Here is a 20502-nt window from a genome sequence, read left to right as displayed (position 1 = left end):
TGGGCAGCAGCGATATAGGAAGATGCTGAAAGGCATCATCTCATACTGCGCGGGAGATGGCAATGGTAAACCCCTGCTGTATTCTACCAAAAGAAAACCACAAGGCTCTGTGGGCACCAGGAGTCGAAACTGACTTGATGGCACACTTTATCTTTATGTTCCCCCAAAGGATCCTGAGAAGAGATCCTCAGTCACTGTAGTTCCCAAGGGAAAGGAATGGCTGCTAGCTTCATGTAGGAATGCCCCAATATTTTGAGCCCTATCAACTTTTTCTGGATGAGCTAGGAGGAGGCTACAGTTACAGCACAGGAGGCTATTTCTGACGCTTAACAAAAAGAGACGACTCTTCCCGAAGCGAGCTACACACTGCCTCGGGACTGGATTCGGAAGAACTCCCAGCTCCTGTATGAAACTCTAGGGCAGCTTAGTTATGACAAAGATGCCACAAGATCAACAAAGCCCAGCAGGAAAATTGCACTAAGAGGAAACATTCAGCCTCAAGAGGTAAAATCTCAATTGCTTGGAGAGTTTCATGGTGAGAAGAACTGTGCTTGGAGATATGTTGTTCAGAACAAACTCTCTGCATCAGTCTTTTCTGATGAAAACCTCTTGCTTTACACCACCAATCAGCGCTCTGCAATCTCTTGTTTTCAGAAATATTCTGATTCACGGAGATGCGTTTTGCATTTTAAGCAGTGGTTTGATAATTTTGTGGGGAAAGGGTCACCCTAAATTTTGAGGGCCATCCTTTAAAACCATTTCTCGATTTATTTTGCACATCTGTCATTGCGAAGTACATGCCCAGAGCCTAGTGTTTTTTTAAATACAGGCTTTCCCCTTTTGACAAGGCCAAAGGGCTAAGAGCAGAGCATCACGTCTGGAAGGCCTGGTGAGCATCCCCTCTATGAGTTTTAGACTGCTGTTCCCAAGGGGACCACATTGCACAAAGAATTATCCAGAGAATGGAGAGGAGACATGCAGGAGGGAAAGATCAGCAGTTTTATTTACAAGTCAGTTTCAGGGATGAAAAATATGCAACTTTGAAAACTTGCTTGGTAAATGACTTCAAGGTAAGTTTATTTGGTTCACAAATTCTGCACCCGCCGCCTCCAAGTTTTTTAGCTTTCTCACTAAGTTTGGTTGAACTTGAGGCTCATGTTGAGACACTACCAAGTACAGCTTTGGCAGTTGTAGGAACAACTGAAATGAGGCCTGCCTCCATAGGGTCCACAATACAAAGAGGGGAGGAAGAAATCTCCTTCACTCACAGGGAACTTCCAAACAGAATGCTGTCCTGTTCCAAGTAAGGTTGTCAGCTGAGCTGTGGTTTAAGCTGAGGCAGGAGTATTTTATTTTTATTTATTTATTTATTACATTTATATCCCGCTCTTCCTCCAAGGAGCCCAGAGCGGTGTACTACATACTTGAGTTTCTCCTCACAACAATCCTGTGAAGTAGGTTAGGCTGAGAGAGAAGTGACTGGCCCAAAGTCACCCATGGCCGAATGGGGATTTGAACTCGGGTCTCCCCGGTCCTAGTCCAGCACTCTAACCACTACACCACGCTGGCTCTATGGGTGGACAGTATGAGTGGAGGCAAGAGTCCCAGGAGGAATTCGGAGCTTGCACAGCCCCAAGGGGGTGCAAGCATCAAGCAAGGGGGTCAAGACCTTGGACAGCTCTGATGAGATGCTGGAGAGCAACACCAGAGTGGGTAACAGAACCTCCAGAAAGGGTCTGGAGTGCATTACAGATTTATATAGGTTGCTGGCTAGTTAGGATGGTTCACCCTACCCTTTCTCTGGGGAAGCTTCTGTAAATTAAAGGGGCATTTCCTAATTTTGCAGGCGTCTACTCTGGAGGCACTGGAGGGTCCTACTGTAACTGTCTGGTCCTCAAGGAATTCCTCAGAGGACAAGGGCAGATAAACATGCTCAAGTTTTGGAGGGTGTGCAGGAACTGGCCTCCCTGGTTCCTTGGTGCAGAGGATTCTGGTGGTGTGGGAGCATCTGAACTCTGGGTCGAGAACAGTGTTCCCTCTAAGGCACACGTGTGCATGCTCAAAAGTTTTTTTTAATGTCCGGTCAGTTAATTTTAGATCACGCTCAGATTTAATCAGGAAGGTCCCACTCTGAATGCATGTGCGTGCACACTGCCTTGATATTGCAACCCGAAACAAAACTCACTCTGCACACAGATGAAAAAAATTAGAGAACACTGGTCGAGAGATCTCTCCCCACTCACACCTCATTCCCTTCTCTCCATCTTGGGGTTCTGGTTTCAGAGTCATGGCAGGTGCTTTGTCTAGGATTGTCACACCTGTTCTCTCACTCTTTATGGGGAAATCTTACAATGTCATCATCCATCTGTTGTCTACCAGCACCTAAACCTTCATGTTTATTAATGCAGAAAATCCAAGGTGCTTAAAAAAAAAATAGCAACACAATATTGGCCACACACGTTGACTGTTAGCACTAATGTCCTTTCTTTTATTTTGATAGGTGTGGTAAAAGGGGGAGAATCAGTCAGCTGTGTCCCAGCAGTGTTCTGTTCTCCCCTCCCCAAACTCTGTCTGGTGTGGAGGGAATTTTGCATTTCTTAATGTACTTATAAGTTGAAAAAAAAACTGGCTGACACTACAAGTAGCATGTCTCAAAGAGCCGCCTGAGAACCTCAGAGAGACTTCCAAAGCAACAAAATGCTTTGTAGTCCTCTCAATAGTAAATTTTGGGATAGGGGTGGGGAAGCCAGGACAGTTAAACTACTATAAAACTGAAATATGTAGTGTAAAATTGCTATGAATGTTTATGGTTATTTTTGCTGGCCACTTTTGGAAGTCTGGATTTGGATATCTGAATTTGGATATCTGCATTTAGAAAGCCGGGAAATCTTTTAAAGTGCACCTGCCTCACTATTTGTTTTCAATTTCCTGCTTTTATTCCAACATTTTATTTGGTGTTTACAGCTGTCCAAAGAGGGGAAATTTGAGTAGCCGCTATCTGACATGTTACCTCCGCACTGTATGAACATATTGTGATTTCCACAGCACTGACTCAGCATTCTGATGATTTAGCATTTATATTCCCGACAGCTGTTTATTCTGTTCAATGTAATTCCACAGATAGATGTCCAGGAGGGAATTACTGCCCCAGATCTATCAGAAAACATATTTAAGATATTCTGTGGTATTTAAATAATAATACAATCTATTATTCAGTAATGTTAGGATAAAAGGGGAGGAGTAATTTTGACCATTAAATGGCTTCATCTTAAAGGTTTTTTAAAATTAAAACCACCCTCCCTTTTTTTAAGATGGTGGGGGTGGAGGGAGTTTCCACTCAAAACTTTGCAATGGTTGTCCTTGGATGCTCTGTACCTGTTAAGATAACAGGAGCAAACCGAGGTCTGTTCAGCTTCCTTATTTTGAAAAAAAAAGATATAATGCAAAAGGAAACAGGAACAAAATGGATGAACAACAAATGATTAGCTTCTATATGAAAACAGGTTGAAAAGAGCAAGGCTGAAATCCTATGTATACTTATTATTTATTTAATTTATATACCACCTGATTCCAAAGGCTCTAGGTGGGATAAGTAAGCAACATTGAACACGGTGGGACTGATTTCCAAAGAAAGATGCATAAGATCAGACTTCAGGATTCAGAAAGATAAACGTGAGACTGTGAGTCAGTGCACAGGTAACGTATGCCAGACATTAACCCTGTAGTGCAGGGGTTCCGAGGTCATCAGCTGTTATTGGACAACAACTCCCATCAGCCCCACTCACAATGTCCTTTGGCTGATGGAAGTTGTAGTCCAATAACATCTGGGGACCCGTGGCTGAGAACCCCTGATGTAATGAATCAGGAATGGACTGTAGGACACACATCCCGCCCTACACTTTCCCCATCTCCTAACATGCTTTGCCATTAGGAACTTTGCCTGGTAAACCATGGCCAGTCCTAATCCAGATACACTTCTAGCCCAGTATTTGAAACCTGTAGAAGATAATCCTGAATCTTGGGCCACACTGCGCTCTTCGCAACAGAAAAGCAGTAGGGACCTAATAAATAAATCTATTTCTTCAGCCCAGGACATGCATCCGAGAGCCACTTCTTGCTTCCACTTCCAAACAAGATCACGGCATCAAGAGACACACATACAACTATTCCTACCATCCTCTTCACACATGAGTACATGATATGGGCTACCTGAGGGGCTAGTTCACATGACCATTGAGAGGGCAGAATGGGGTGCCAGGCAGAGCAGACAGTCACCATCTCTGCTGGAGCCCTCCACCACTCCACACACACAATCGCTTCCCTGGGCCCGGATCCTTCAAGGGCCCGGATGCTGCCCCAAAGGCCCCCATCTTGCCCTCAGCTGGGCATGGGCACATCATGATATCACCAGCTGCAATCCCATTTTCCCCAAAAGCACAGTGGACAGCTGCAGTAGCTTTGACAGCTCTTGAATACCCAAAGGACCTTCAGGAGCACTTTGGAACTGCTCGGCATGCCCAGGGAGGCAGGGGAGGCAGCCCAGTAAGTGGCAGCCACCTTAACCCCTTACCTGCTGCTCAAAATGGGTTGCAACCCATCTGACCTGGGGATCAACCCAGTGGCAGGGGCTTGAGGCAGCTGAGCAGATAGGGACTGTCCGGGACCACACAGCAGGCAAGCTGTGCAATCAGTGAGTCCTGTCTATACCCTGGGGTTTGGATTAGGCAAGTCCAAGGACCCTGGGGCATCCTGTAATCCACCTAGCCTGGTGTATGGCACCCTACAGGCAGCACTGCCAGAAGATAAGACTGGCAGGGGTGCTATCCAGAAGGGAAGGGTATGGAGGGAACACCGACCCTGCAGCCAACTACTGTGACCTAAGCAACTGGCCAGAGGCAGCGGGAGGGCAGCTTGACCAAGAACACATCATTCTCCAGCTGGCTTAGCAGGGAGGAGTTTGCCCGCCCTTCGGTTTCCCTCTCCCCATCAAATTGGCATCTCCTCCCTGTACCAGCACAAAATAACTGTTCTCTGATTTGCTCCATCCCTGGTATCCCACATGGGGAGGTCAATTTCTGAGAAGGGACTTCATCCATCAGCTTCATTGGTTAAAGGACAAAACTCAACAATTCCTTCTGACCAAGGGCACCTTTGGAGTAGGGGAAGAGCCACTGGCCCAACACATCTCATACCTGTCCCTCCCCATGGACTTGTCACATGGGCAGCCAGGTATCCCTGCTGGCATCTGAGAGTGGGGGCCTTTGAAGCTGTTCGGCATGGCATGCTGTGCTGTAGCTTAAAAGAGAAGGAGCATAGGTTGTTGTTGTTGTGGGCAAGTGTGATGTGGTGCGTTGCTAGGCAGAGTGTAGCCAAAGCTGTTGGGGCTTGGGAACCATGAAGTAGGGTTGGGATTCTAGAGTGCCTGTGTGCTGTGTCTGCTCTATCCAGGGATGTCTATGGTGGATGCACAAGTGAGGGCATGCAGCAGGCAGATAACTAGGTAAGCGATGTGGATTAACTCAGTCAGTGGATCTTAGCTTGGAGCATCCTACTTTGGATCCTAGATGACCAATGCTGGTTTTCACCTTGGGATGATTCCCCATGTGGCACAGGTTCACATGATTATGCCAATGTGGGTAGCCAGCATTTAATTCTGATTCCTGTTATTGTGAGAATCCACCCAAAAAGAAACTTTGTATGCAAATCTATTCTTAATTACTGCTGGTATTTTGTCTTTCTTTCCTTGGACCCCAAGCCCTGTATGAGGTGAATGATCAGCACTATAGAGAAGATAGCTAAAAACTGACCCCCCATGTAAGGGTTTGAACTTATGTTTTGAATTATTATCATAGCAAGGGTAAATTTTATAGTTGTTGATTCACGAAGAAATGTGAGCGGGAAGTCCACCTTTTATGTGTGTATTTTTAATGAATGATAATATTGCTATTGTTAAAATCAATAAAAATTGAATTTGCAAAAAACCCAAAAAAACTGACCCCCCATAGTCCAACATGGGTATAACTAGATGAGCATGTCTTTAAGATGTCACAGTAACATCTGTTGAATGGAGCGTGCAAAAGAATGAAATGGAATGTGGACTCCAAAGGCAAAAGACTAAGGTTCACTGCAGGATCACAAACCCAAAAAAGCATGCAGAAGTGAGAAATCATCTAGGTGTTCTCAGAATTTTCATGTTACTAAATTGACCCCAAACCAGCTGGGGGGATTCAGAGAATCATAAAATTTTGGAGAAGGAGGAGACTTTGGAGATCTTCTAATCCAATCCCCTTCTGCCACAATCACCCTAACAGATGACTCTCCAGCCTCTGTTTGAAAACTTCCAGTGAAGGAGAGCCTACCACTTCGTGAAGCACGGTTCCACTGTTTGACAGCTGTTACACTTAAGAAACTCCTCCTGACATCTAACATGAATCACCTCCACCTCGGATCAACACAACACATTTCAGATATGTTAATCTATAACAAAGAGCTCGACATGCCTTGGTAACTCCTCCTGTCAAACACTGTACTGGTGTTGGAAAGTCTTTTACAAGTAGCTTTATAGTTTTTAGTGTTAGCATCCTACTGTTAAAAATATATATCAATACTTTTTATAATTATATATTTTATTATGATTTACTGTACTGCTATGTTATGCTTATTCAGGTCTAAAACCATAATAGATCCAATCTAATCTAACCCTCCTTTTAAAAATTAGCTTCCATATAGCCAGATTTTGCCTTTCCCTTTCAAATCCTCATTCACCTCGCTAGAAACACCTGTATCTACAATGATAATTTGTTATATACGATGGTGATTATTGAATGTATACCTTTTTGAGCTGCCCTTTCCTCATTGGGAAAAAGTTACCCTTTCCTCGTAGGGAAGGCACTCCAGCCCCTTGATCATGATAGTTTTCCTTTCCTGTACCTGTCATGGGCATGCTGGAAGACCCCGAAGAGGAGTTGGAGGCAGAGATAGAGTTGACAGCAGAGGAGCGTGGGCAAGGACCAGAGGTTGCAAAGGAGAGTGGGTCTGATGCACAGGGAGTAAAAGATGAGTTAGAGCTGGGTGAGGCAGCTCTTGTTGAGGAGGCGCGACTGGTCTCAGCTGTGGAGAGGCACTGGTCCAAGCAACAGCAAGAGTTAAGGAGCTGCATGCATAGAACAACAGGCAAAGCTGCTGACTCAGCAACTCTTAATTAACAGCACTGGGAGTCAGCCTATTTAAGAGGCCTGTAACATAGCTACCCTGCTGATAGCAACATCAATTTCCTGTGAGCTAATTGGCTGTGTCTGTGTATTACCTTGACCGTGTTTGGACCCTGGGCTGTATTGACCTTGCCCATGGATTTCACTTTGGACTTTGTTTGGATTTATTGGATTGAATCAGACTGGACCTGGTTTGGAGAATTTTTTTCTGTTAGACTTTGCTGTTCTGCGTCTGCCTCTGTTATGCTTCGTCTGGCTAGCCTGACAGATTTATGACAGCACCTTTCCCAGCATTATTATATCCTTTTTGAGATAGACTGTACACAGTATTCCAGATGTGGCTGCATCATAGTTTTGTATAAGTTCATAACAATACTTGACTTTTTACTTTCAGTCCTTCCCCAACACGAACTTTGCCCTTTTTCACACCTATGTTCATTGAGCCATCCACCATGACCCCAAGATCTCTTTCCTGATCTTGTTTCTGGCTGACTACCTACCTTGCTGCTTGCTCTAGTTGTTGGATCTCCACCAACTTTTTTGTGGCTAATACCATTGGCTTAGGTTCACTGCCAACTCCAGTTTGCCTCTGGATTCCCCACTCTGCCCTCAAGGGCTCTTCCTTGCCCTGCAAGTTTCCGTTGATCAAGACAGGAGGAAGATACGACACAGTAACCCTCACAAGTAAGTGATAATCCTGCTTAACCTGTTGACCTGCTTCTCCAAAAGACTGAAGTTCACACATGCATGTTTCTCACCTAGTGGCCCCACCAGGAAATTGTATCTTACATGTGTGAAACAGCTACTAAAGATCTCACACCACAAGCAGAACATTCATTTCACACTGGCGCCTCTAGGCTGCATAGTTCTTACATCTTAAGATAATCAGAATACAATCTGATCATAACAAATCCCTTTAAAAGAAGCCACAGCTCTAAACTATTACCTTTGCTCCAGGACACAAAATCAGATCTGCATCTATATTTGCAGCCCTAAACTCATGCTGCCCCAGGCATAACTATATTGTAACGACATTTCACATTCACCATCTGTGACAAATGGAGCAGGAGCTGATAGCAATTTGTGTGGGCTACTTCTGCATAATATTACATTTCTGATGTGGAACAGTGCCTGGTCTGCTTAAGAAATATTAAATTAATCTTGAGAACTGACAGGTATTACCATTTGCTTATGGATGCTAGCTCACTTCACTTTTTAAATGAACTAGTTAATTTATACACTCTTCCATCGGCTTCTTTTTTTCCTGGCTTGGTAAAAGCTCTGGAAGAATGAAATCACTTAACATAAGCCTCTCTCTCCATCATACTACTTAAACAAAGTCTGGTGAAGAGTATGTATGGGGGAAGGGAGGGTTAATTTATCCTGTTTAAAAAGATTAAAAATATTATGTTTAAAAGGATTATCTAGCATTTCAAATTTAATACCTTCCGCAATCTGTCTGGATTTGTAGATCTTGCAATGTCTGTTTTATGACAGAAGCCAATACAAATTAGGACCACTTTTCATAGTCTCAGTAGAAGAAAGTTCCAAGCTCATTTTAGCCTGAGAAGAAGATTCCTGTGAGTTTCTTTCAGTTTCAATAGCACTAGAGCCCATTCACCTGTAATGGCAGTAGAAACCTTGCCTGGGAGTAGACTGGGACACAGAAGTGCACTGCTGCTTCCCCTGTCCACACACCCATTTTAAAAATTAAACTGGATATGTGTGAGAGAATGGGGGAGAGAGTCCAATGAATTAAAGCACAAGGTTCCAAAGCAGTGAATCACCGAGGCAGGGGATTAACAATTACCATTGCTGTGGCATTTGACTTATGCATTTGCTTTAAGAAGTTATTTCCTGTGTTTCTTCTACAAGACATTTCAAGGTAATGGGTAATTTCCCTCCACAGCTTCTGCGCTTCTTGAAAGAAGCTTTTCCCACCATAGATGAATGGCCAAACACTGGTGGTTGTAGGGGTGGAGCTCCCCAAAGAACACAAACCAAAGGAAATTACAATAGACAGAGTGTGAGATAGTGTAAGAGAAGGAAAGGAGAATAGAGGCTGTAGGCCACATTCACTTGGAAACCCTAGGGGAAAAATGCCTTCTTGATGCTATCACTGCAGTGGTTCAAGAAGAACAGAGTGGGAGACTCATCCCTTCAGCATATATCTGCATTCTCACATCAAAAGAGTTGTAAGTGAATGTTCTGAACTTCTTGAATGTTCTGAACTTCCGTCTATCCAGGCACAGAAACCTATGAGTCTGCTTGCACACAGATTAGGAAGTCAGACAGCAAATATGTTAAAACGATAACTGAAACATCAGTCATAAAGCAAAGCACAAGACCCCCACATTTACACAGAAGTGTCTTAGCTTCATCCTCAAGCAACAGCCATGACTCAGATACCAAGGGGGAGGAGTCAAGCAAAGCCCCATCACCAACACCAGCTGCTGTTATGCAAGCCCCAGGTCCCAGCAATAAAGATGAACCAGACAGCAAAAAGTTCCAGGTACATGAACCTCGACTCCCAGAAGTGATTCTTTCTGAGCTGAACTCATCCAAGAGGTTGGTCCATGACATACCTGTTATGACCTCAGCCCTGAGCAGTAGTAAGAACATAAGAACAGCCCTGCTGGATCAAGCCCAAGGAAGCCCATCCAGTCCAGCATCCTGTTTCACACAGTGGCCCACCAGATGCCGCTGGAAGCCTATAGGCAGGAGCTGAGGGCGGCTTCCTGCCTCTGAGACTGGAGGTGGCCTTTAGCCTTCTGACTAGTAGCCATTGAAAAACCTCTCCTCCATGAAGTTATCCAAACCCCTCTTAAAGCCATCCAGGTTGTGGGCTGTCTCCACATCTTGTGGCAGAGAATTCCACAAGATGATTATGCGTTGTGTGAAAAAAGACTTCTGTTTGCTGGTTCTAAATTTCCCGGCAATCAATTTAATGCGATCACCCCTGGTTCTAGTGTTATTTGAGAGGGAGAAGAATTTATCTCTATCCACTTTCTTCACTCCATGCATGATTTTATAGACCTCTATCATGTCTCCTCGCAGTTGTCTTTTTTCTAAACTAAATGGCCCCAGGTGGTGTAGGCTTGCCTCATAAGGAAGGTGCTCTAGGCCCCTGATCATCTGGGTTGCCCTCTTCTGCACTTTTTCCAGTTCTACAATGTCCTTTTTAGATGTGGTGACCGGAACTGTACACAGTACTCCAGGTGTGGTCGCACCATAGTTTTTTATAAGGGCATTATAATATTAGCAGTTTTATTTTCAATCCCCTTCCTAATGATCGGCATGGAATTGGCTTTTTTCACAGCTGCTGCACATTGAGTCAACACTTTCAACGAGCTGTCTGCCAAGACCCCAAGATCCCTCTCCTGGTCAGTGACCGACAGCTCAGCTCCCATCAAGGTGTAGTGTAGAGTCTGACCCTGATGAGGGGGGAAGCAATCAAGTCAGAGAAGCCAGCTTCAGTCATTGTGTTTGGGGTGATGAGAGTTGTAGTCCAAACATATTTGGGGACCCAACATTGGGGACCTCTGGGGTAGAGGGTTCAGATCCATGAGTAGCAGCATAGAGAGCAGCTCAACATAACGATCAGATCTTCGAGTTAGAACCAGCTCAAACATCTGGGGAGAACCTTTAGCTAGGAGGGTCCCATATCTGCCTAGGGGAGGAGCAGAAGTACAGTGGGTAGAGCGGCAGTAGGAAACTAAGGTTACACACTCCAAAGTCATCTGTACCATCCCAGAGATCTCTGTGATGCTCTTTCATCTTTTGTGGGGCTTGGAAAGTGGGGAAAATTGTGTGGTTGGCTCGTGGCTCTTTCATAGGTTCCAGCCTGCACCCCACAAACTCCAGCATTATCCATGTCTGAGGTCAACAGAAACTGACATTGACTCCAAAAGAAATGACACAAGTTCCTAAACTCTGACACTCTCTCACAATAAATCTGTTGCTCTTTAAGGTGTCATAAAGACCTTTTGTAGTGCTTGTGCTTAATTAGATCCGGGGAGACTCACAGCACAGTCTTGTGCATATTTATACAGAAGTAATTTCCACAGACTTACTTCCTCTTTAGTAAGTGTGACCAGGACTGCAGCCTCAGCTGAAAAAGTTGGAAAACCCATAGGCAACCCAAAATGCAATAAAACAATAAAGCACCACTGTGGGGGAACCTAGCAAATTACAGATTAATCTAGATATCAAATGAACAGATTTTCCTATCAGAAGGTAGTATACAAAAATGGTGATAGTGCGAGAAATAATAACAGCACACAGATAAATAAATAGGAACATATGAAGCTGCCATATACTGACTCAGACTATTGGTCTATCTAGCTCAGTATTATCTTCACAGACTGGCAGCAGCTTCTCCAAGGTTGCAGGCTGGAGTCTCTCTCAGCCCTATCTTGGAGATGCTGCCAGGGAGGGAACTTGGAACCTTCTGCTCTTCCCAGAGCAGCTCCATCCCCTAAGTGGGATATCTTCCAGTGCTCACACTTCTAGTCTCCCATTCATATATATCCAGGGTGGACCCTGCTTAGCTAAGGGGACAAGTCATGCTTGCTACCACAAGACCAGCTCTCCTCTCCTCCTCTTTTGTTACATGTTTGTGTCACATGCGAAGGGGAGAAGCACTGAAAGGGATAGGAAGGGCAAATGATAACTGAAAGGTATGATTGTTTTGAGTCTGTTCTGGAATACATCCGAACAATTCTTTCTATTAGGCAACTCAGTGTAAATATTTTGCATGTCTGTCTATAATTTTGTATAATACTTCAGAAGATAGAAGAGGAATGATTGTTGGAGAACTTACAATTTGGTTCCTTGTTTTTGTCAGATGTGGTAGCCTAAGTTTTGAATAAGTGATCCCTTTCTATACAAATTGTTCAAAAAAAAAAAATAATCCTGGAAAAACAAACATTATTAAGACCAAAAGGTGGGGAGTCAGTATGAAAGAACAGCGGACTTCTGCGTAACAACAGAAGGGGACAGGATCAGTGTTCCTTTAAAGTGAGATGCAGGGAAAGATATGCGTCCTGATATAGGATTACCAACTCCTCCCTCCTCTTTGCCTTTGTAGTGCTGAGTATAATCTTGGCACAGCTGTTCCAGGTGGCAAACTGAGACAAATGCCTCCCTCTTTGAACAATTCACCTTGACCTGACCGCTGTGGCACCAGAAGCCAGAGGCTCCCCCAGAGCAACATTAGTATTGGGTAATGCAAGGACAGCTTTCATTGCGGCTGCCAGCTAATCACATGCTCATGCTGCAAAAGGGAACTACTCCATGCAGTTTCATCGTATGACAGCCATTGATCACCCTCTTCACCACATTTACAAATATTAAGACGTACATTTTTCTGGAACTCACTCACATATTTCACAACCTACCTTAGTGCAGCTTTGCACAAAGAAGTGTACAACACAAACACCAAAAATAACAGCACAAATCCCCGATAATTATGGCAAACAAGCAATATTTGTTCTGGCAAAAGAGCTGGTCATGCAGAGCAGAAGTTATGTGGAGGAAGCCGATGAAGGCTTTGGCTCGACTTTTGGCAGGAAACAGACTTTTTCTCCCTTCTTTGATCCTTAATTACATTGGCTCAGATTAACTGCTCCTGCAGAAAAACCCACAGGAGGGATCTGGATGAGGGATTTGCTAGGATTTCCTTGGAGAAAACCACTCACATATTCACAGTGGGAAGGAGGGAGAAGATTTGCCTGTTTGTGAGCATGTCTGTACCTCTTCTCTACCGTGAATTAGTGCAAATTAGAGGCACATACAACATGCTCATTCAACCTGTGTCATCTAATGGTCAAATAACGTGACCAAATGAGTGTGCTAAGAAGAGATCCTCATAGCTCCAGCCATGGGGCTGCAGTCCTTGCTGGTATCTCTCTGTTCTTAGTTCCTGGCTTCATTCCTCTGAGCTGTGGGTCCTGGGCCTTGATGCCCTATGCTGGCCTTTCTCGCTCTGCTGGACCTGTGTACAGATAAAACCTTGAATTGTGACAGGAATTGCCCCAGCATGCTGACACAGCTCCCAGAGCACCATTGCATGGTGTGCTCAACAATCCATACCTCATTGGGAAGTGGGCTGCTATATTTTGCTCCAGCTGAAAGCCCCTGAATAAGGCACCAGGTGACCCCATGCTCAGCCTGTTACATAGTCTAGGCAGATTGCATGGAGCAAAGATATAGCATGCTTGTTATGCCAAGACTAATGTCCACTATAATGTTCAAGACTATAATGTTAGAACAGGACTAATGTTAATGTTTTCTTACTTGCTAGAAATTCCTGATCCAGCTCTTGTGCCAGCAGCAGGAGGAGGAGGAGGAGGTCCAAATGAACAGGATTTACAGAAGAGTTATTAATTTAGATGTGTTATTTCTCACCTTATATTACATTCACTCTGATGGTATTATTACAATTTTAGACAAAAAATGATAAATGAATTGATTACTGCACGGGCCATAGTTTTCTGACATGCAAAACAGAAGAACTGTATTTTCTCTTGGAGGTAACAGAACCTGCTATTCGATAAAGACTAGGAAATACTTCTGCCTTCTGATTACAAGTCTTCCTAAATGTATTTGGGATTGAGAGAATCCCAGGCCCTAAGTAGGGCACCTGGCTTCCTGGCCTCGGATAGTCTCAGATTAACTGTCTCCCCCTCTGCCTATTTGACACAGTTGGAAATACCAAGCCACAGAAGGGCGTTCACCCTTGCCTGTTGTCACGGCCTTCCTTCTGTTGCTCTGGAAGGCAAATACAAAAAGATCCCACTCACAGAAAGGCTTTGCCCCTGTGACTTGGGGAGGTGGAAACCATTGAACATGTACTCCTCTCTTGCCCCTTTTATAAAGACAGCTGAGACAAGCTCATACTCCCTCTACTTCTCAGATACCCTGGTCGCCCTAGTCAAGACTACAAAAATATGTTGCTCTCAAATGAAAACCGGACCTTCATCTACAACGCTGTCAGGTTCTGTGTGGCAGCAAGCAAGATCATCCAAACCCTGACTGCCAGCCCATACAGATTTTTAACTACTGACTGTTTTACTTGATTACCCTACTTTAGTTAGTTTCACTTCACATTTTAGCTATTGCCTTATGTGCTAAATATTTTATATTTTTTAGATGCCTTTACTTTTATAGATAGTTGTATATCACTATGGATAACTATATATTTACGCTTGCTTTATCTCTATTTTATTAGTCTCCCCAGAATGTTTAGTGTTTTATTTTATAAATCATAATTTATAGTCTAATTATAGTATATTAATATTTAGTAACTTAGCTGTAATTATTTCATGAAAATTTGGTTTATAATAATTTTAATGTAATATGATTTTATTGCCACATGATCTTTTATTTTACTGTATCTGTATTATATCCTACGCTGCTCTTTGACTGTAATAAAGATGATTGATCTCTTGATCTCTCTCTCTCTCTGCTCCCTTCTTTAGCATATCCAAAGCAATTGAGATCCTACAAAAGGTACTTTGAACTTTCTGCAGTTCAAGGGGGGGGGGGTTGGGGGAGGACACACAGACTACTGATGGAAGTTAAGCATAAGCATTTCAGAGAAAACGAACAGCGTTTTTTCAGAAAAGGAATATCCAAAATACACTTTAAATGAGTATTACTCAGGGACTTTTACGCACAGCAGACTTTTCCGCGAGTTTACTGGTTGTTTTTTTACTGTGAACTTGAAGTTGTCCCAAAAGGCTGACACAAAAATGGATGTTTCTATGCAGGATATAAATCGGGTTCAGGGGCATAGCCAGGGGAGGAGGGCCCATGTTCACCCCTCTCCCCAGGGCCCCTTGGAGTGAGAGAGATAATGAAGAAGAATGGGAGGGGTGGAGCTGTGGGAGCCGCCAGAAGCTTGGGGGCATGGGTTCTTTGAACCCATCTGCTCAATTATAGCTACAGCCTTGAATTTGTGCTAAACTCTAACGTGCTGTGAAAAACCCAAATTGTGTGTGAAATGCTCCGTAATAACTTGCAGGGACTTTAAATCCGGCCCATATGTGAACGCACCCCCTCCATTCTGGAGGAGATGCGAGTTAAAGGGCTTTAAAAGCCCTGTGTGTAAAACTCCCAGGTGGCTTAATTACATTAATACAGTACCATCTAGTGGCCAAATCATCAAACAAACCTATACCACTTTTAATCATAATAAACTAATCAGCATCTCGACAGCAGAAAACAATAGCAGCTTCTCCTTGCTAAACATTACATATAATTAAAGCATTAGACTAAATAAAATAATGTTGTCTTGTAGGTAAATTTCTGTTCTTCTGTAAAAGACCCATTCTTTATGCTATGGATTTATATACATAATTTTAATCCTTTCCTCTCAGAAGATACTTCAAAAGAAACGCTCAGTTAAACAACTGAAAAGATCAACTATTTCCTTTCAATAAACATCCATAACAACGTTACAAAATGGATTAGAGGCAAGACCTAGTGAAAAACAGTGAACTGACCCCATATTACAAACAAATTTGAAAAACGCCTGTCATATGAAGCTGCTGTCTACTACTGAATCGACATCATCTACACCAGGGATGTCAGCTTGGGCTGGCACCAGCTGTCCAGGTCTCTCCTGCAGAGGTCTTTTGCAGCACCTACAACTCAAGATCCTTTCACTGGGGATGCAGAGGCTTGAACCTTAGACCTTCTGCACATAAAGCATGAGCTCTGCTCCTGAGTTACAGTCCCTGCCTCGTGCTATGACATTTGGCCTGTGTGTAAAGGGAGGGCTTGAATATGACAAGGGCCTTGGAGGGTTGCTATTCATACTTCTGTGCTCTGAACACATAAAGGTCAGTCACAGGACCTTAGAGGCTGGGGCTAGGGAGGAGGGCAAGAGCATACCTGCTTTCCCCCTACATGATCTAAGCCCGAAAAGGGTTCCACTGCTTGCACATCAATGGCAGGAAGGTGACCAGCACAGCGAGCAGAAGGCAGGTAAAGACAGCCGGGCCTCCGCATATCGCACAACGCACTGTGTGAGCACTGCAGTGTACTGGGATATCTTCTGGCTGCTGGGTCACTCCTTCCCCAGGATGGCCAGGATGGCTGCTGGCAGTACCACAAGCTGGACAGTGAGGTAGGAAGCACACATGTGTCCTCCGACCTCATTTTTAGCCCAGGTTTCAAATCTGGGCTACCCGGGGGAGGAGCACCGAGATCAGGAGCAATCACAGTTCTTCTCATGACCCAGACTAGCACAGCCTTACCTGGGAAGGGCTGGTCGTGAGAACGACCTCGAGAAGGCGACCTTGGACCTAATTCTGAGTGACACCCAGGACCTAGTGCGTGACGTCAGTGTCATCGACCCTTTAGGGAACAGTGACCACAGTGCCATCACATTCAGCATACATGCGGGGAGAGAATCACCAAGGATGTCTAACGCGGACATTTTGAATTTCAGAAGAGGAAATTTCTCCAAAATGAGGAGTATGGTGAAAAGAAAGCTGAAAGGGAAATCCAGGAGAGTCACTTCGCTCCAGAGTGCATGGAGTCTACTCAATACCACAATACTAGAAGCCCAGTTAGATTGTATAGCCAAAAGGAGGAAAGGTACTACTAAGTCCAGGAGGATGCCAGCATGGCTAACGGGTACCGTCAAGGAAGCCATAAAAGGGAAGAAGACTTCCTTCCGAAATTGGAAGGCCTGTCCAAATGAAGAGAACAGAAAGGAACACAAACTCTGGCAAAATAAATGCAAGGTATCAATAAGGGAGGCAAAAAGAGAGTTTGAGGAACATTTAGCCAAAAGTATCAAGGGGAATAACAAAAACTTCTTTAAGTACATCAGAAGCAGGAAACCTGCCAGGGAGGCGGTTGGGCCATTAGACAATGACGGAGTGAAAGGGATTATTAAGGAGGATATGGAGGTTGCAGAGAAGCTAAATGAGTTCTTTGCATCTGTCTTCACGGCAGAGGATACTGAGCATATACCTGTTCCTGAACCAGGCTTTTTAGGGATGGAGGCTAGAGAGCTGAGTCAGATAGTAGTGACAAGAGATTATGTTCTAAACTGTCTGGGGGAAAAGAAAGCTAACAAATCACCAGGGCTGGATGGCATCCATCCAAGAGTCCTCAAAGAACTCAAATGTGAAATTGCCGACCTCCTTGCTAAAATTTTCAACTTATCCCTGCAATCGGGCTCTGTACCAAAGGGACCCAGGGGCGATCCGGGAAATTAAAGGCCAGTTAGCCTAATGTCCGTTCCAGGCAAATTGATGGAAAGCATCCTCAAGGATAAAATTGTAAAGCACCTAGAAGAACAGGCCCTGCTGGGAGTGAGCCAGCATGGCTTCCGCAAAGGTAAATCTTGCCTCACCAACCTTTTGGACTTCTTTGAGAGTGTCAACGAGTGTGTGGATCAAGGTGATCCAGTTGACATAGTCTACCTGGACTTCCAAAAAGCTTTTGACAAAGTTCCTCATCAAAGACTCCTGAGGAAACTTAGCAGTCATGGGATAAGGGGACAGGTACACGTGTGGATTGCTAACTGGTTGAAAGTCAGGAAACAGAGGGTAGGTATAAATGGAGAGTTTTCACAATGGAGGGAAGTAAGAAGTGGGGTGGGGTCCCCCAGGGATCTGTACTGGGACCGGTGCTTTTTAATTTATTCATAAATGATCTAGAATCAGGGGTAAGTAGCAAGGTGGCCAAATTTGCAGATGATACCAAACTCTTCTGGGTAATGAAATCCAAAACGGATTGTGAGCAGCTCCAAAAGGATCTCTCCAAACTGAGGGAGTGGGCGACAAAATGGCAAATGCAGTTCAATGTTAGCAAGTGTAAAGTGATGCACATTGGGACGAAAAACCCCAACTTCAAGTATATGCTGATGGGATCCGAGCTGTCGGTGACGGACCAGGAGAGGGATCTTGGGGTCGTGCTGGACAGCTCGTTGAAAGTGTCGACTCAATGTGCGGCAGCTGTGAAAAAGGCAAATTCCATGCTAGGGATCATTAGAAAGGGGACTGAAAATAAAACGGATAATATTATAATGCCCTTATACAAAACTATGGTACGACCACACTTGGAGTACTGCATACAATTCTGGTCACCACATCTTAAAAAGGACATTGTTGAACTGGAAAAGGTGCAGAAGAGGGCAACCAAGATGATCAGGGGCCTAGAGCACCTTTCTTATGAGGCAAGACTACAACACCTGGGGCTTTTTAGCTTAGAAAAAAGACGACTGCAGGGAGACCTGATAGAGGTCTATAAAATCAGGCATGGTTTGGAGAATTTGGAGAGAGAGAGATTCTTTTCCCTCTCACACAACACTAGAACCAGGGGTCACTCCATGAAATTGATTGCAAGGAGGTCTAGGACCAACAAACGGAAGTACTTTTTCACACAATATGTGATCCACTTGTGGAACTCTCTACCACAGGACGTAGTGACAGCCAACAACCTGGATGGCTTTAAGAGGGGTTTGGATAACTTCATGGAGGAGAGGTCTATCAATGGCTACCAGTCAGAGGGCTGTGGGCCACCTCCAGCCTCAAAGGAAGGATGCCTCTGAGTACCCGTTGCAGGGGAGTAATGGCAGGAGAGAGGGCATGCCCTCAACTCCTGCCTGTGGCTTCCAGCAGCATCTGGTGGGCCACTGTGAGAAACAGGATGCAGGACTAGATGGGCCTTGGGCCTGATCCAGGAGGGCTGTTCTTATGTTTTTACATTCATTTCACCCTCTGTTGGATTTTTCCACAGTGGAGGCCAGGCCACCCAGATTCAGAGTGCAGTGCAGGTTTTGCCTTCATCACAACAATGGGGCAGTTCACACGATCCACATTAGGGTAGGAGAAACCTCCTACCTTAATTTGGGAGTGGCGCACACTCCAATTGTCTGTCAGTTCAAAACAAGGCCAGAAGCTAGGAGTTGATCATGAGCTAAGCCCCAACCAGGTCAGATGATTTTTCTTCCTAGCTCATTCTGAAGCTAGGGAAAGTATCTGAGAAGGGCACACGCACCTTGCCCAGATGGGGCTTAGCTCACCATCAAGCGCTCAGCCTCCAATCTTGTTTTTAACTGACACGTGATCGGCAAATGGGAGTGCGCACAGCTCTCAAATCAGAGTAGGAGAGTTCAATGCCTGGCGCTTCAGCACTTCATTGTGCTGTATTGAAAGGCAATTTTTATTTATTTATTTAGATATATATGTCGCCCTACTCCCATAGGACTTAGGGCGGCTTACAAGCAATAACATACAAAGCAACACAGTTCTATAAAATGCAACATACATAACATCATAATCACAACCCCATACAGTACTCATTACAAGACATAATAACTATGGATTACCAGATCACTCTACGACCAGCTATCTCAGAGACCAAACACCCGATGGAACATTTCCGTCTTGCATGCCTTACAGAAAGCCAACAAATCATGGAGAGCTCTGATATTATCCAGGAGACTGTTCCATAGAGCCAGGGCCACCACTGAGAAGGTCCTGGCTCTCGTTGATTGTAGTTTAACATCCCTGGGGCCAGGGATCACCAAGGTATTACTTGTGGCCGATCTCAGGACCCGGTGAGGGACATATCGAACAAGGTGGTCCTGGAGGTATGGAGGGCCCATATCGTGTAGGGCTTTACATGTTAAAGTTAATATCTTAAACCTAACCCGGGACTCAACTGGCAACCAGTGCAGTTGAATGAGCAAAGGTGTCACATGTGCTCGCCAAGGCACCTTAATAAGTAAATACAGAAAGATCCAAATCGCAGAGAGACTTTGCAGAACCTGTACTCCTCTTTTGCCCCTTTTACAGACGTTTGGGCCAAGCTTATATTTCCGAGACTTCACAAGTACCCTGGCCGCCCAAACCATGTCTATACCTGCTTGCTGCTTCCAGATGAAGACCCAGCCTTCACATATAACACTGCCAAGTTCTGCATAGCAGCGAGTAGGATGCGTCGTGTTGTGACTGCCACGTCATTCCCTTGCTTCAGTTCTGCATAGTTCTAAACCACTGACTATTTTATCTTTTTCAGTGTTCCTATTTAGATGCCTTATTTTATACTAGTGGGCCTGGGCACAGAGCATCTGTGCCTCTAGTGCGGCCGGGCCCACTGCCGCCTGCGCTGCGGCCGGGCCCGCCGCCTTACCTCCATGGCCAGGCCCGAGAGTGCCGCCTCCGGGCCCGAGAGTGCCGCCGCTGCGGCTGGGCCCGAGGGTGGTGCCGCCGCCGCAGCCGGGCCCGAGAGTGCCCCCGCCGCCGGGCCGGAGAGTGCTGCTGCC

At 44.8% G+C, this 20502-nt stretch overlaps 1 protein-coding gene and 1 long non-coding RNA gene across 19 annotated transcripts in view; one reads left to right on the top strand and one right to left on the bottom strand.

The window, feature by feature from the left end:
• LOC128334767 (uncharacterized) overlaps window positions 1–14663 on the top strand; it is a 36431-nt gene extending 21768 nt beyond the window's left edge. Inside the window, exon 2 of the long non-coding RNA XR_008311390.1 lies at window positions 13516–14663. This is a non-coding gene — a long non-coding RNA (uncharacterized LOC128334767). The remainder of the gene's footprint in view (window positions 1–13515) is intronic.
• TJP1 (tight junction protein 1) overlaps window positions 1–20502 on the bottom strand; it is a 344987-nt gene that overhangs the window by 302613 nt on the left and 21872 nt on the right. The window contains exon 1 of one of the 18 annotated variants that reach the window (XM_053271917.1): window positions 20370–20487. The exons of 16 other annotated variants lie outside the window; for them this stretch is intronic. In XM_053271917.1, the coding sequence (XP_053127892.1) occupies window positions 20370–20375 (6 nt within the window). In that variant the 5' untranslated portion in view covers window positions 20376–20487. Of the gene's footprint in view, window positions 1–5192; window positions 5294–20369; window positions 20488–20502 lie in introns of those variants that run through there. One more of the 18 variants, XM_053271919.1, reaches the window with a different exon arrangement.

Source organism: Hemicordylus capensis, chromosome 10 (genome assembly GCF_027244095.1).
Source record: "Hemicordylus capensis ecotype Gifberg chromosome 10, rHemCap1.1.pri, whole genome shotgun sequence".
Classification (NCBI taxonomy): Eukaryota; Metazoa; Chordata; class Lepidosauria; order Squamata; family Cordylidae; genus Hemicordylus; species Hemicordylus capensis.
The sequence above is the reverse complement of the archived record's forward strand: the minus strand, read 5'-3'. Positions and strand labels throughout refer to the sequence as shown.